The sequence below is a fragment of the Uranotaenia lowii genome, chromosome 2 (genome assembly GCF_029784155.1).
Source record: "Uranotaenia lowii strain MFRU-FL chromosome 2, ASM2978415v1, whole genome shotgun sequence".
In the NCBI taxonomy this organism is placed as follows: Eukaryota; Metazoa; Arthropoda; class Insecta; order Diptera; family Culicidae; genus Uranotaenia; species Uranotaenia lowii.
Genome location: NC_073692.1, coordinates 20,306,359 through 20,324,751, shown reverse-complemented (window position 1 = coordinate 20,324,751; position 18,393 = coordinate 20,306,359). Strand labels below are relative to the sequence as shown.

Below are 18,393 nucleotides of genomic sequence, written 5' to 3'. Positions count from 1 at the left end.
TGCTGATAAAGATGATTTTTTTGTGTACTACTGAATGTTTTCTCCGGTTCGGTTTCCGCTTTGTTCCGCCATAAGTGGTCCGTGGTGCCAGGACTTTTTTTTAGTGAATTAACAAAAATTAATATTGTAACGAAGTTGTTACGCTGCAACGTTGCAACGGTGTAACGGAGATAATAACCCTCGGCGTGGCGTTACTAATGGTACAGAGGAAAATGAACCGTAACGCCTTAGCAAATGTCATTTGGTGGCAAAACCAAACAAAAACAAAACCGAAATATCGACACCAAAAATGGAAAGAATTTGAGCAACCTCTATGTGAAGCGAAAAATCTCGAATTTTTATATCCTGCCCGAAAGATTTGCAAGCTAAGTATCAGTTTTATGTTATTTTATTTTTTTATATATTTGCCTTATTTTGAATCCGATCAAAAATTTTATAAACTTACAGTGATAGATAATGACTAATACTTTTGTAATCTACTGAATCGGGGATCAAATCAAGTTCCGGTATCTGAAAGGCAAAAATTTTCGAATGATTGCAGGATTGCTTTAGCTTTCTCTTAGATGTTATTTTTTTTCCCTGATAATTGCTCTTGAACTGGGCTTCATATGAGGTTAAGGTGGGCCCTAGGCAGAGATGATTAATGATTAATAGTCGAACAAATTTAGAAACTGAACAATTAATCTATTTTATTTGTTTAGTTTCTGGAAGTAAGCTTATCTTTTCAGGCGTTGTCATTATTTAAATTTCATTTTTTATCGTGATAGTCAAATCACATCGATTTCTACCAAAATGTTTAGGATGATTCAGGATCATTGATTTCCAAGATCTTAAATATCCACACGAAAATAAGTTTTTGAGGAAAACGGTTAAAAATAGACGAAAACAAGGCCGTTTATTAAACTGAAATAGGTAGATCACAGAATGTATTGGGATAGATGAACAGCTTAATTTCAATAGCAATCGAATTCTGCAATCAAATAATTAACATATTTTCTATTCTGAATACAATCAAGCAAGTTTGAATAAGTATTGCATGCAGTTTGTTTAAACGTTCATATGGGCACCCGATTGAAATTTAATAATATACAGGCTGAACTTACCCGCGTTGATTAAAAATAAATAAATATTGAAATATTGGATTGGCAGGTTATTCATTTTTATATATTTTTTTTTTTTGTTATATTATCCTATGGTTTTTTACGCGGTATGAAATCAGTCAGTAACGTATAACACTAGAATATATTCGCTCAAAAACGTGTTGATTCGCGTAAGCCGAGTGGAAGAACCGTACCTATGGCAGAAAAGGGTGTAAAAAGAAGCCGTGTTAGACAAACTGAGCAAAATCAAACTACGTAAACGAAAACCTTAATGTATATTAAACTTTAACTAAAATTTGCTTATACTATTAAACTAATACTGGATCGTAATAATGCTAATATAGTAGAATCATTTGAATTGTTTGTTAAAATGAATTTATAGAAGCTCGAACCTATTTTTTTTTCTTTTTTTTTCGAATTTCATAGCGTTTGGTAATGCTCTCGAAAAATATTTAAAAATTTTCTATGGCATCATTTAAAACGCAAATTCCTAATTCAATATTTCAAATCTTTGCAGAGAGGAATCAGAGAAAGCTTATTGATTAATTTGGTATATACTTAAAAATTTTAGTTTTCCAGGAAGTCTTAAAACAATTTTAAAATAAATGCGAATTTTCTAGCTTTTTTTGGAAAAATATGTTGAAAATAGTTACTATCCTACTTAATTTAAATTTTTAACATTGTAGCTGACAGTTGAAAATGACAATATAATCGAAAAAAACAAAAACTACATTTGCTACACAGGTATTTTATAAAAATGCTGAAATAAAGGCAAATTTGTTTAAATAAAAATTAATCAAATAAGTTAGAAACTTGTGAATAGATAATAATTTAAAAATTTTAGTTTTCATTAATTTATTTTTTTTATCATGCGATCATGATAATTTGTGATCAGATCTAAAAATAGTGTTAGAATTTGCTTTTTTTTATCAAATAGAGAAAAAAAACCAAAAACACCAAAAGTTTGTAGCTCTGGTAAAAGAAATTAGATGATGCCTTCCAAAAAGATATTTATCGAAACTCAAATCATCTGCAATTTGATGATCCACTTAAATTTATCAAAAATTGTTTTGGGTTTTAGTAAATTTAGGTAAATTTGATTTAGGGCAGGGAGTTAATTATGCGAAAACTTGTAATGGCAATTAAATGTTATTTATGTAGTTATTGAAAAATCATCTGAATTGAAGAGTTTCAATACGAAATTACAGGAGCTTAGGAAATTAGGATTTTAACCCAAATTGCATAACACTAGTCAAAAGTGTTCCCTGATCATATCCTTTTACCCAATCCACACCAAAAAATTGATTTGCTAGGATGCAGAGGTAACCTCGGTTCTAAAGCGTGAATTATTATTCTTTCAATCCTTTTTCTCTATTTTCCTTCTATCCATTGACTACTAGGACGTGGCCGGCGCCGTTATTGATGTGTAAAGAGAGAGCATAAGTTTTGTTCATTGTGGATGTGCTGTCAATCCCAGATACCATTCATTTGACCTCTGGACAAAATTGATGGCCTCGGTCAATCACGGAGTAGCAACCATTGGCGATGTGGAATTCGTTCTACTGAGCCACGCTTGCGATCATTGAATTTGAAATGCGCTTGTTTTTTTATCGGTTAAAAAATTAATTTAAAGCTTGATGAAGCTTAAAAGGAACTTTTGATTTTGATTTAGTATATTTTTCATGTTGCATTTCAGGTTCAATGATTTAAGGTGGATGTGAGTAGTCAATCAAGCTAAGCTAAGCTAAGCTAAAACCTATAAATCATGTATTTTTTTTATCGAAAAATTCGATAAAATCAAGAATACAAAATGTGAATTAACTTCCATCTTCAAAAAGTTGGTTCTTGGTCTTGTAATCTTTCGAATATTTGAATTTTTATTTGAAATTATCTTAAAATACTTCAAACTTTATTTATTCCTCCCTTCGGGATTTTGAAAATTTCGAAGCGGGGGAGTGACAAAAGAAAAAATTGATATTTGTTCCAGCCTTATTTAGTCATTTAAATCAGTTTTGTGATATTCGTCGTAGTCTTTAAGTCATTCTTGAATTTTGTAATTTCTTAATTTGTGTGATTTATATGATATTCTTTTTGTTTTTGTAATTTTTTCGCTTTCGCCATTTTCGAAATATTTGTCATTTAGGCCTTTTAGTCAATATTTATGCCATTTTTGTCACGTTTCATTTTCAATGATTTTTGTCATTTTTAATATCATTGTGATTTTTTAAGATTTTTCGTTATTTTTGATAATTTTGTTAATATTGTAATTTATGTTATTTTTGTCATTTTTGTCACTTCTGTGATTTTTGCCATTTTAATGATTTTTGTCGTTTTATGAAAATATATTTCTTGTTGTTTTTGTAATTTTTTTTTTTTTTAATTCATGTCATTTCGTCATCTATGTCATTTTTGTCATTCGTCATTTTTGTCATTCGTCGTTTTTATCATTTATGTAAATTTGCCATTTTTGTGATTTTTGACTATTTTGTTAATTGGGATAAAATTGTCATTTATTCATTATAGTAATTCTTGTCATATCTGTCATTTTTGAAATTCTAAATTTTGACATTCTTGTCAATATTTTTTTAATTATGCCATTTTTGTCATTTTTGTTTATTATGTCATTTTTGTCATTTTCATCATTTTATCATATTTGTCATTTTGGTAATTTTTGTCATTATTGTCAATGTTGTCATTTTGGTAATTTTTGTCATTTTTGGCACTTTTTTCATTTTTGTTATTTTAATCAAATTTGTCATTTTATAATTTTTGTCAATATTGTAAGTTAACTCACTTTTCTTTAATTTTGTAATTTTCATCAATTTTGTCATTTTGGTAATTTTTGTCATTTTTGAAATTCTTCTTACTTTAGTTAATTTTTACATTTTAATAATTTTTGTAACTTTTTTAATTTTGATAAATTTATTTTTTTTGTAATTTTTGTAATTTTTGAAATCCTTGATCATTCTTGTAGTTTTTGTGAGCTATTTAATTTTTGCCTTTTTTTGATTTTTTATATTTTTGGCTTTTTTGTCATTTTGTGTCCTTTTTGACTTATTTTTAATTTTTATTTTTTGGTCATTTTTGTCATTTTCGACAAATTTGTGTTTTTCGGTTTTTTTGTCATTTTTGTAATTTTTGATCAATTTTATCATTTATTTCTTTTTTGAGATATTTGTAGTTTATGTTTTTGCTTTGTTAAATTTGAAATTTCTGTCATTTTTGTCATATCAGTCAATTTGTTATTTTTGTCATTCTTCTCAAATGGGTCAGATTTTTTATATTACTCAATTTTGTCATTTTTGTGATTTCAGTAATTTTTATCTTTTTTGTCATCTAAGAACCTTTTTTCATTTTCGCAATTTTTTGCATTTTTGTCATCATTGTCATTTTGGTCATTTCGGTCAAATTTGTCAATTTGATAAAAAGAATTATTTTTATAGTTTTTGTCGAATTTCGTGACATTTAACATATTTGTCATTTTGATCATTTAAGGCAAATTTGTCATTAAGGTAAAATTTGACATTTTTGTTATATTTGTCATTTTGGTCAAATTAGTACTTTTCGACTCTCTTGTGAAATTTGTATTTTTTTGTCTTTTTCTAGTGAAATTTGAATTTTTTGCCATTTTTGTCTTTTTTTTGTCATTTTTTACGTTTGGGTTAAATTTGTCATTTGCGTATTTTTTGTGAGTTTTGTCAAATTTGTTATTTTTATGATTTGTGTTACTTTTGTCATTTATGTCATTTTTGTCACTCTTTTCATTTTTGCAATTTTTGTCATTTCTGTCATTTTTGTAACTTTTCTATTCTTGTCCTATTGGTGATTTTGGTCATTTTTGTAGTTTTTGTCATTTTTGCCACTTTTGTGATTTACATCCTTTTTGTCATTTTTGAGATTTTCGTCAGTTTTGTGATTCTTGCATAGGGTATGTGAGCCTTAACTTGGCATGCTCCTTATCTTGGCATGCCAAAATGCATTTTGGTAATTTATATGTCAAACATATGCCTAAAAATATAAAATAAATCAAACATAAAAGAAAATCGCATTTGTCTACATTCTGCATAGCATTTGTCCGCAATTGAATATAAATAACTGCGTAATAATTTTTTTTCACATGACGAACTGGAAGTAAAATAACGATTTTCGGAAAAAATCTGAAATGAACCTACCTTGCTAGTGCATCTGCCACTTTCGGATCGATTTTAAAAACACACTTCCCTATGAAAAAATCACTGAAAAATACCGTTGGTTACAGCAAAACGTGGCAAAAAATATATAATTTTAGCCTACTCCAAACAACGTAAATATTTGATCTAAAATTGAAGAAAATATAAACATTTTTTTCGCCTAATCTTGGCATGAAATTCCACTAATTGAAGTTTGTATGTATGTGTGAGAATGAAATCAGAAAGCAGACGGTAGCCGGCAGCCGGCAGCCGAATCGTCGGCCGTTAGTGCACAGTGGTCTGGAAATTTAAAACCGGTCGAAAGTAAAAAGAATGATTGAAATAACTTAAAAATACCATTAATGTATTTCGGACTATAATCAATTTATTTATCTCTCAAGCGTATTTGGCATCTTAGTTGGAATTATAATACTAAAAGTTTAGCTGCCTTTTTTTTGGTAAATTTCTAGAACTTTTCCTCTCAACTTCTGAGCACGAAATCAACAGGATTCGGATCCGAAACGATATCTTGGATCTCAACGTTGAAGTAACTTTATCCATACCAAAAAAAAAATTATAATTGGAAATAAGGTTCAACGTATTTTTATTTCATTTTATTTGTGCTGGAGATGAACATTTGCTGTATATGTGTCGCTTTGAAAGGAATGGTTACAAAGTTCAAATTATGACATTCTAAATATTATGTTTATTGAAAAAAGTAATGGCATTACAATGTTGAAAAATTATGTTATTTAGAGCTAAATTTTATTGTTTTCAATTTCATGTGAAATCAAAAATTATATTTTGACCAAGTTTGTTTTATATTATGGATCACTGTGCATCAGCAGAGTGTTTCCGCATTTGTTTTCCGTAGGAAAGGAATATGCGAAGGAAGCGCTGCCGAGTTTGGATGATGATTTTGCATGAGTGCGAGTGAGATGCAGCTTGAATTTCACCCAGCTTGTAAATTTGTTGTTCGCTTCCAACGAACGAGTGAGATGCAATCTATTTCTATCAGGCTGGCTGGAGTGAGCGATAGTTTGTCTTGTTTTGCTATCCGGGTGTACGCAAACGATTGCTAGAAAATTCCTAAGGGCGACATTTTAAATATGTATGTATGATTCAAAGAATCGTTCGCTTACTTGAGTTTTAGCTTTAGCTTGCTTCTTGCCTCGGTCATAATGGTTTTTAAAATGTCTTTCCTCCTTTTATGGGAGTGGAATAAAAAAAATATGAACATTCACTATCGTATGTTAACTTCAATGGAAACAGATCTATCATGATTATATTTTAAAAAATTGAACAAACGATTTGTTTGCACGGTTAATAAACATATTTATGTTAACCAATGCAATATTTTGGAACCTATTTGTTCTAGATTGTCATTCTGATAATAGAAATTTTAAACACACCAAAAACTGAAACGAACAAGTGAAACTTTTTAACGTTAGTTTATAATTCTGCACGGAAATATCAATTCTAAAAATTGGTTGACACTTCGTACTTTCGACTTTTTGAAAACAACACAGAACATTGTTGTGCTTCCTTCCAGGATATTATCAACGAATTCGTGGGAGCTGTTGTTGTATTAGTGAGGCAAATTTCTTCTAGAGGCGGCCAATTTAAGGAACTCATAAAGGGCCACAATTCGGAACGGGGGCCACAATAAGGAGCATTTCAATCAATAGTTTGATCAGGTTTATCTCAAATTATCCACCGCTTTAAAGCAAGGACATATTTTTACTACATTTCAGGCTAGTAAGCAATCATATTTGTCGAAGGACTTTTGAAGGTACATATAACAGGGAGACTACAATCATGGGAAATATAGTCAACCATGCCTTAGGGGCCAAGTTCGGGTACATTTACCCTATTTGATTTTTTTTAAAATTTTAACCTTATTCTTATTTTTGTCATTATTGTCATTTTTTGTCATTTTTGTGATTCTTTTCATTTTTGTAATTTCTAATTTTTGTCACTTTAATGATTTTTGTCATTTTAATGTTTTGTGATTTTTGTAATTGTATTTTTTCTGTCATTTTTGTAATTTTGCCATTTTTGTCATTTTTGTCCTTTTTGTCATTTTTATCACTTTGTCATTTTTGTAACTTTTGTCTTTTTTGACATTTTTGTCTGTTTTGTAATTTTTGTAAGTTATGTCTTTTTTGTCATTTTTTGTAATTATTTGTCATTTTTATTATTTATGTCATTTTTACCATTTTAATCATTTTTACAATTTTAACCATTTTTGCCATTTTAACCATTTTCGCCATTTTTGTCATTCTTGTCATTCTTGTCATTTTTGTCATTTTTGTCATTTTTGTCATTTTTGTAATTTTTTTGTCACTTTTGTCATTTTTGTCATTTTTGTCATTTTTGTCATTTTTGTCATTTTTGTCATTTTTGTCATTTTTGTCATTTTTGTTTTTAAACTTTTTGTGACATTGACTTACAAACGTGACAAAAATGACAAACAAGACAAAAATGAGTAAAATGAAATTCATGAAAAAAAAACAATAATGACAAAAAAACAAAAATGTCAAAAATAATCAAAATTATAAAACTGAAAGCTATAATTAAAATGAGAAAAATGACAGCTATAACAAAATTAGCAAAAAAGAGATTAAAAAAAAGAGACAAAAATTGAGACAATGACAAAAATGTTAAAAATCATAATTATGTAGAAAATTACAATAATAACAAAAACGACAAGACACAAATGCCCTTAATTTTATTCGATGATAGTTTTTGTCATTTCAGTCATTTTGTTTTATTTTAATCTTTCGATTTCTTGCAAATTTCGACGTTTTTGTCATGTGTTATTTTTGCTTTCGTCAATTTTTTTTTTCACATTTGCGGTGATGGAAATAAAAAGGTAAACAGAAGTGTACCGCGGAGGTATTTAAACAAAGTCCTGGAGGCCTGGAGGGGACCTTCCTCCACACTAAAAGTTATTTTCTCTGGTAAAATAGCTTGATCCTGCCATCATGCTTTAAGTTTGATCTGTTTTACCAGAGATAATGGCTTTTAGTGTGGAGGGAAGGCCCCTCAAGACCCCCAGGACGTAGTTCGAATTACTGTGCGGTACACTTTTCTTTACTTTTTTTATATCTTATACTGTGTGTATTTTTTGAAATTACGTAATTTGGATATTTTTTCCAATACCGAAAAAAAATGACAAAAATGGTACAACAACAAATACGCTAGAAAATGGAGAAACCGCTATAAAAGATGAAAATTACCAAATTGATTTAAATAATAAAAATCGTGACGATTAAAAAACAATGTCTCAATTTACTTAAAAAAAACTGGCAATTTTGTTGTTTCTGTAATATTCACGATTATTTTAACAATTTTGAATATCTTTCATGGACGAACCTTTTTCATTTTTGTTATTTTTCCCCTTTTTGTGATTAATTTAAAAAAAAATTAAAAACTCTATTAAATTTTCATTTAAAAAATGTGGCCCGGACCTGTTAGGTTTTGGTCGAACCAATAACAATAAATTTCATTGAAATTTTTAAATTGCTCTTCCTCTAAAAATCTGGGAGAGGGTTAGGTACGTACAAACACACAACATAACCAACTGTGAAAAAAGATAATGTTATTTTCTAAATCATCAGTGAGATTGACGATAAAATGTTACTCATTTGGAAAACTTCGCATCTCCAATGAAAAGCTCAGCTACTGAATTCACATGGTCATTTCCCAAAAATGGTGCTGTTATCAATTTTCAGTTTTATGATCCAAATACAAACATCCCTTCTTTCTCTCATATATAGCAGCTCCACCAGAAAGTCTGAAAAATTCTCAGCAAAATAAAGTCGTCGTGTTTCTCCAAAATCCCCAACAACCATCAGCCGACCACCTGAAGTAATTGCTCACTCAATAAAAGCGCGCTTCGGCCGGTGTTCATTCACACGCCAAGCTAGACCCTCTCCTACTTAATTGATATCTTCGAGACCCCAAATTGATTAGCTCGACATTCGTGGGAACGAAACCGTCATCAATGTGAAGAGACGCAGCAGCAAGAAAGTAGCCTCAGACGCCACCACTTGAATGAAAAGATAAAGAAAAAGGAAAACGAAACTCACCATTTCTCTCCGCAACACGGCCAGCTGGGTGTCCAGGGTCGTGGTGGCTTTCCGGGCGACGACGGCACTTCCACTTCCGCCGCTGCCGCCACTTCCGCTGTTTCCGCTGTTGGGCGTCGCGACGATACTGTTGCCGCTGCTGCTGACGGTGCTCACGGGCGATTGGCCCCTCTGTTGTTGCTGTGAAACCAGGGACGCCATGCTGACACTTTGCAAATTCGCTACTGTGGCCGCGGCATTGGCCGGATTGATCGGGATGAACGGATTTGTCGGGTGGTGGTTGAAAGATGGCTGCTGCTGATGGTTGTTGTACTGTGACTGTGACTGTTGTTGCGTGGGTGGCGGAGGTGGAGGTTGATGAGGTGGATGTGGGTGCAGCGATGAGGATGCCGATGAGGGAGGTTGATGGTGCTGATGATGAGCTGAATGCTCTTGTGACTGATGTTCTTGCTGCTGAGCATGGGATGATGCTGACGGTGGCTGCAGGTTATAGTAGTGTTGTTGATGCGATTGAAGTTGCTGACCGGCTAGGTCAAATCCGCTGAGACTTTTCGGCAATGGGGGCAGTCCCGGCAGGGACATCGTGATGCTGCAACGAGAAAGGACGAAAAATACGAATTATTTAGATGTCAAGCATTCAACATGATAGAGTTCCCCTCTGCAAACAATGTTTTTTTGCTACATTTTTCTATAGATCTGGATGAAAAGTTTACAAGAATTAAACTCCTAGAAAAAAAAACTTTAGAAGTTGGAGGGACAATTTATCATGTGAATTTTTTTTTTGCTACCGGTCGGAATTTGAGCAGACCAAACTGAACGCCATTATCTTGATTTTGAGATAATTGAGTTCGAAGATCACAGCCCTACCATTTGATACCATTTATGAGATATCTTTTTTGGTCATTTCATCGTCAAATTTAGACTTTTATGAAGGTATCAAGACTATACTGGATGATTTATGAAATCACGTTCAGAAGAAAATTGGATTTTAATAACGATGTATTTGCACTTAGTTCTCACAGGAGGGACCAAAATGTTGAACTGCCATACAGTAGCTTAAGAATAGGCGCTTTATACGCATAGAGTGTCCGTCCCGGGATTAACCGGTCGAAAATTCCCGGGAATCTGAAAAATTCGAGAATTCCTAATTCCCGGGAACCATAGTTTCATTCCCGGGAATTCCCGACACGTATGAAATTATTTCTCTAGAAAAGCCTGATAGCCTCCGGAACCATTCTAATTGTTCTTTTTTAAAATGTAGTCATACAAAACTCATTGGGAATATGCCGATTCCTATGGCAGTAGACATTTTGCAACCATTTGGAGCCATTTTTTTTTCTATATTCCACAAAGTTTTCATTGAACGAAAACCCACAACACTTCAAAAAATATATGAAAAATCGCGCAGCAGGCAGGCAGATCGTATTTTCTCGAACGTAACATTTATGAACTCGTTTCTCTCTGGCTTTGATAGGCAGATGCATTTCAAAACTTAAAAAGGATGAAGACATTGTTTTGAATATTTCCCGGGATCCCGGGAATTCCCGGGAAACAGGCCACCAGAATTCCCGATTCCCGGGAACGCGAAAATGGCCAGGAAATGGACACTCTATACACAACCCAACGAGTATGACTGATGCTCGAAAAATTGCATTTTTCGTTAAGTCAGAGTGAACCGAGACATACAAATTTTGCACTTTCTGAATGTGAAATATTTTAGATTTTAACTTACCGGTTGGGTTCTGAACGATAGTAAGTAATAAAAAAAAGCTTGTTTTATCACTAATAATGAGAAATTCTATCAATCCATTAGGAGAAATGGAAAATAGAATTTAACGTCTGGCTGAACAAAAATGTATACCAAGGCTGACGATCCACAACATGAAGTTTTTGACCACGAGAATAATTTATTATAAAATAATCAGATTTTAGTTGATTACGAGCCTGGAAATAGTTTCGAATCGGAAAACTAAATAGACTGAAGAAAATTTCATACAAAACCAATGTTCTTGACCAAAACGTGCTTTTTATCTTTTCCTTTAAGGTGGCTCTCAGATCACTTTGGCGCAACGCATTTATGCTATTTCCAATGCCTGCAACATATTTTTTTTTTTTAATCTAATAAAATAAGAAAAAATGTTCTAGTTTTGATGAGGAAGGTAGTTTATAATGTTTCGCATCCGCTGCAATAGATACCGTCAAACGGGGCAACATGCAACAGCGGGGTTCGATGCAACATGTATATAACACTACATTGAATCAATTTTTAATTTATTGTATTGTAATAAAGTTTTCTTTTAATGATAACAAAATGATGATGACATAATTTCTCGCATCTTAAGCTAGTTGTCTTAAGTTTTTTATTTTTATGTAAAATTTGAAAAATCGAGCAATAAATGTACAAATTTTAACATTTTTTGTTGCCGAAAAAAACTTTACCCAGTATGACGGATCGGCTTGATAAAATTACCTACAAACTTTTTACAGGTTTCCTCATGTTATACCAACATTGTTGGTGTAAAAATATTTTTCGAACAATCACCCAATTTTTTTACATGAATATTTTTAAAATTCAGTTTGGTGTCTGGGGTTAAATGCAACAAAATGCAAATCAAAGAAATACCTTGTAAATCTCGTTTCCATGTGCTGGAATATGAATGTTTTGCATCACGCGTTTGTAAACATTTAAATTTCATTCATCCAAACATTTATTTTCATGATTTCAGCTTGTAGAATTTTTCGTAGTATTATTTAACCCCTAAATGTATGCAGCATCCTTATTTTCAGAAAAAATGTGAAAATTTGTTTTTACAGACCCGAAAACTACTGCAATTGGTGTTGTCATGCGTAAAAGTTTTTAAGGCATCGCAAATATATTAAAAACTATGAATTTTCATACGTGTTCATAAGATTTTTCATTAAAAACAAAGTTTGTTGCAAGTTACCCCATTTTCTAAGGAGTGTGAAAATCGCATGTTTTTAGAAAATTAAAAATAACTGAAGAAACCAATATTTTTTTTAACTACGCCAATTTGATGCCCCAGCCTCCTTAAAACTTTTGATGCATAAAGGATACGATTAACTGTAAACATAAGTTTTTTAGAAGCCATTGAAGTTGAAAATTGTTGCATGTTGCCCCAGTTGACGGTAACCATTTTTTTTTTTCAATTTGGAGTTCAGTTCGGTTTTGTCGAATCCCGACCTATAATATGTAGAATTTTTTGGCTGAAAATTTTTTCTTATTTGGAGCGATACTTTACGACTTCAAAATGTATGTCACTATGGTTGCTTTAAAAAATAGGGCAGTTTCGAAATCAAGACCTGACCTGCCAGCAGGCCCCTTTTCAAATTTCAGATCATTTGTTTGATTCTACGGGATCGCTCAATGAGGCTCAAGTTTGTATGAAAATTTGACAAAATTTATTCTAGGAAAACTGCAAAAACAGACAGGATTCTCGTATTTAATTCTTTGAGCATTGGTTTCAGTTCTCTACAAGCTAGGTAATGTCGACACTAAAGTACACTGCTATCGAATGAAAGAACAGGGTGGCCAGCGAGTCTCCATTTTTAAATTCCCGGTCTTTTTTTCGGGTTCCCCGATTGCGATTTAATGATTTTTCCAGTTTCAAAATACATAAATCAATTTGTTTAAGAGGCATTTTGACAAAAAAAGTTGTCATTTTTATAATAGTTGAACGTAAAATTTCAGTATGTAAATTTGAAAGTTGAAAAAAAGTTCAGATTATAGTGATGTTCATTGGCATTTCTACAGAAAATTGCAGTATTTGCAGGAAGAAAAGGATAAGCAAATAATTTTAGTTATAATAACCTTTATTTTAACCTTAATATCCTGCGAAATCTTGTCAAAAAATGTTACCTTCTTTCCAGGCTTTCACATCAACTTTGATTTTTATAAGGGGAAATCCTTATAGTCAACATGGTTTTGATATGATGCCATGTAATATTTTTATTTTTCTCATAATGAATTTTTCTATTGAGCTCTGGCTTTTGGATTCTGGAATATTTAATATACCGTCAACTGGGGCATCATGCAACACTTTTCAACTTCAATGTCATCTAAAACCGACTAAAAGATCGCTTGTACATCAAAATTTTTAAAGTTGATGGTACATTAAACTGACGAAGTCTGAACAATATTGGTTTCACCAGTTTTATTTTTATTTTACAAAAACATGCGATTTTAACCCTTCTAAGAAAAAGGATAAGTTGCAACAAACTTTGTTTTTAATGAAAAATGGTTTTTGATATATTTGTGATGTCATAACGCATAAAGCACCAACTGGTTTGGTTTGAATTTGATTTTATATTTTTTCTGTCAAAAATGTTTTTAAAGAAAAAGGATAAGGGTGCTGCATACATTTAGGAGTAAAAACTACTGAAAAAACTTTAAAAAACTTTAAAAAACTACCTCACACAGTGAGAAACTATGTCATCATTATTTAGTCATCATTAAATGATAACTTCATTCTATTATATCAACATAAAAATTGAATAAGTACTGTGGTAAACAAATGTTGCATCTAACCATACTGTTGCATGATGTCCCGTTTCACTGAGTACCTGATGTATAGATCAAAACTTAAATTCAAGTATGGATTAACAATTCGAATTTCTATTTTTATTTTTATTATTGATGCTAAGCTCCGGAGTCACATATCAAGTTTGATGTTAATTGCTACTGATTGATATTTTAATTTTTTTCCTCCGCAATTCTGAAAACAGATTCCGCTGAAACCTATTCTTATTAAGCATTTTAAAATTTTGTTTCGATTCCTAACCTAAAAAATTACTAAGATGAAAATATTGGTTGGATAACTTTTCAATTTTTTTTTTGAATACGTTTTTAGAACCTGAGTGTTCAGTGCGGAATTTTGAAATTGGCTATTTATCTAAATTCTGAGTATAAATTTCCACTGCGACCTTAATGTATATTTCTATGCGAACTTTACTTAAGAAATCTTAATCCAAATTTTTAAATTATTCTAAGGTGGAATTTGCATTTTAAATCCTGATTTTGTGTGACAAATTTTGAATGAATAAAATTCCAAAGATTCAAAAGTGAATCAGTAATTCAATCAATTACGATCTGCAATTTTCAACATTTTTTGTGTTATAACGATAACTAGTAAAAACGCAGAATTTCATTTCAAAACTTGGTAACTTTTTTCATCTTAAATTTCAATTAACCAAATGACATGGTGGCAACTGAATTTGAATTTTTTTGTTTCTTGCATTTTTTTTTTTATTTGAATATGGTTATAATGAAAACATGTACCTACTGAATATTGCGATTTTTTATAACGTTACCGTGAACTCAATTCAAAGCATAAAAAATCAAGTAAAGTAACGTAAAAAATTATCATAGTCAAAATTATTTAAAAGCAACATTTGGTAATAAGACCTTTGTAAAAATTAACTTTTTATGAAAATTGGATTCATTTACAGATGAGGAAGGAAGGAATTATATTGATTGGTTTCACACTGTTCAAGCTATCACGGAATTTACTAAATTTATGAAAAATGAGCGGGCCATTAATTGACATTCGATCAAACATCATTCGATCGATTCGAAAAAAGAAAATCGGTTGAGTTTTGAAATCCAATTGCTTGACGAATTGATCTTGCGGCAAGGTTACGGAGAGCTGGAGTTCGATTCTTGGTCGGTGCGTTTTTTTTTTTTTTGTAAATTTACCTCCAATCACTCATGATTGTACTTTTCAGAAATGAAATAGAAAAATTAATTGTGGATTTTTTTTGTTTCAGGATTTTTTTTTCAAGTAGGGGAGATAAGGGCATAATGGCCACCTAAGAAGGACGCTTATTTAACCATAAAAAAACAGCTATAATAAGTGAATTATATCATTGTTTCGTGTTCAGACACTAAAAAAGTCTATTTCCTAACTAACTGAAACTTGAAAAAGTTGATAAAAACATTAAAAAATGCAATTTAAACATTTTTTCCGAAAGCTGAAACTCAGTCACTGTTGGGGAATAATGAAAATCCCCCTGAGGCAGTATAAGCACCATTAATCGGGACACGATGAGCGTTTTCTTCCGTAGAATCTAGCAGCGAATTCAACTCGATGAAGTCAACTGAATCATACAGCTACAGCCTGACTTGTTTCATCTTACGATTTGGCCTATTGGTAAGGTGTCGGAATGATAATCAGAGGACTCGAGTTCGAATCCTGGTCGAGGCAAATTCACACACACACACTGATATATGCAACAACCAAAATAATCGATCATGAATGGAAAATTAAAAAAAATCTTCTCGACCAGGAATCGAACTCGAGTCTTCTTATTACCTCTCCGACACTTTTACAATAGGCTAAATATCAAGATGAGATATTTTGATACTAATTTTTTTTCTATCTAAATGAGTTATAATTCAGTACTCGTAGGATGTTAAAATATCTCAAATTATATAAAAAAAAATCTATACGATCATAGCTAAATTATATCAGTTTTTGTTATGCTCCTTTTAAGATTATATCTGGTTCAGATAGCATAGTTTGATATTAGGCAGAACAAATCCTATCAAAATAATAACTTATCAAGATATGAATGCTTCGAGAAAAATTTCTAGAGGAATGTCAGTACTTTAGCTATAATCATGCTTCATTTTTGGTATCTCAAAAATTCGATTCAAATTTATAAATCTGCTGAGCGAAACTCATCAAAGTACGGTTAAGGCCGTTGACTTCGATATCCGTGTTTCATAAAAAGTTGCACGTATATCAAAATATGATATAATCATTTTATTTTAGCACAATCCGAAAAAAAAATCTTTATCATTAAAAATGAGCTCAACCCCATTCAAATCTGTCAATCAGAATAAGATATAATTGAGATAATTGAGATTTGAGAAACTTAAAATCGAAAATTTAGAGTACTTAATTATAACTGAATCAGATGTAAATATCTTGGTGAAATACGTTTGAGTTATTATTTTGATATGCTCTCCTGATCGGGCAAGCAGTAGCTCTTTAGTTCAGTTGATTTCATCGAGTTGAATTTGCTGCTAGATTCTACGATAGAAAACGCTCATCGTGCCCCAATAAATGATGTTCTGTTTGCCTCGAGTCAATAAGTTAAGGTAAAAACGCCATTTTAAATTTAATATAGTGAAAAATCAAAAATTCAATGATGGGGAAAATTGAGGAACGTACATTATAGACCAAGATGATTTAACGATCATAAGAGCTTATTTGCCTGTGCCCAAAAATTATAATATTTTCGTCACTTGAGAACCTAGTTGGTTTTTTAATATTTCTGTTAAAATGACAGGGAGATTTCTTTTTTACTGGAAAATTAATACCATAGGAACAACAAACTGTTCCACGTGAAAACTTATTTCAGAAAATACGTATTTCCTTAGAAAAGAGGAGTGCCCAGTTTGCCCGGGTGCTCGCAGTTCAAATACACGCATGGTGGCAACTCGTAAGTATACTCAGAAATAGAATTCACTCTTAAGGGTTTTGGGAGGGGTCATTGAATCTTAAATCTTTCAATGAACCGTTCAGGTAGTATAAATGAATAAATATATTTTTTTTTTTTTCGATAAATTTATTTATGATCTTTCATCTGACATAATACATCCGGCAAAATTTATTTCAACGAGAAAAAAAAACTCGTAAAGGTCCAGCGAACTGAATGTTAAAACATTTCCTAACCTTTTTTCGCTTCTGAAATCTACAACCAACCTTCACTGTTTTATTTGTAGCCCATTTTCAACCTACTATACTCTGCAGAAGTTAATCCCTCTGACAACACAAACGACCATCAAACGACGGTAGCTCATAATTTTGGCAATTGCACTACACAACAGCAACAACATCGCGACGCCAGGTTTAAACTTTTTATTTTGGAGGGCATTGGACCGCGGAACAACTCCATGCCTGCTCGTAGTTGTTTTAAGCCAGAGACTCATTTTTCTCTAATTTAAATTTCAATTCAACGTGAATCCCCCCCCTCCCGCGCTCAAAAGCATAAAGCGTCATTTCGAAGTTTCGCGGTCAACAACAACTGTGCCAATCGTTTTTTTTTTCACTCAAGTCATATTTAGTACCTGCTAGTGGGTAGGAGCTTTGAAATAGTTTCTGTTCGTTTGGATAATGACTGACTGAACGAAGAAAGTTTTGGCTGAAGCTCGATTGAATGGACCACATTTTTCCTTGTTGACACCACACGGAGATAAAGTCGATGCGGTAGTACATCTTTCTCCTAATTGACGTGTTATTGCAATTCCTGAATCCGAGGTGCCTTCACGCCATCGGTTCTCTCCCAACAGGGTTTATGTTTTCGACGAAATAGATACCCACTTAAACGAAGCAGACATTTCGAAATTGCCTCTTCTATCGAGGTGTGATATACTACCGAAAGCCCATCCCCGCGTGTGCAAAATCGAATGTAGAAAAGACCGGTTCCGCATGATTTAAAAGTCCAAAATCGATATTTGGCAGCCTATTGAACTGCCAAAACAAACTTCTTCGAAAACAAAACGCGTAACCCATTGATAGCGGTCATCATAACCGACTCGTAAGCAGTTTGATAAACACAGATTCGCGCCCCCAAAGGTCGTCCCCTGAAATTCAATCCAAACCGATGGGTGATTTACTATGTAAATAAAAAATAAATGATGGGTCCCAGAGGGAGTCCAAAGGTTGTGGTTGTCAGAAATTATGATCTATGGGATTTTTTAAAGCGGTCCGGCATGTTTTATGAATGAAGAAGTCGTCTGAGGGGAAGAAAGTTAAAAGGAGGCAATTTGCCGAAATGAAATATGGCCGCCCCAATCGGTAATGCAGAAATAGTAAAACTGTGTTAATTGGATTACCTTTTATGGGTTTTCTATCGTTGGCTCACTCAATATTCGGACGATCGCATCCATCGCTAAAACCGTGTCAAGAGTGGGCACACAGGTACCTATTTCGTAAATTGTCTTATTAAACCGCATCTGTGTCAAGGATAGAAGCTATAACCTGCAGGTGAGCTGTAAAGTGTGAC

At 32.2% G+C, this 18,393-nt stretch overlaps 1 protein-coding gene across 2 annotated transcripts in view; it reads right to left on the bottom strand.

The window, feature by feature from the left end:
• Positions 1 to 18,393, bottom strand: part of LOC129749612 (uncharacterized) — a 143,001-nt gene that overhangs the window by 87,050 nt on the left and 37,558 nt on the right. For both annotated transcript variants that reach the window (XR_008738102.1, XM_055744633.1), the window contains exon 2: positions 9,364 to 9,952. Coding sequence is in view for 1 of the 2 variants with exons in the window: in XM_055744633.1 (XP_055600608.1) it covers positions 9,364 to 9,952 (589 nt within the window). In the remaining variant the exon portion in view is untranslated. The remainder of the gene's footprint in view (positions 1 to 9,363; positions 9,953 to 18,393) is intronic.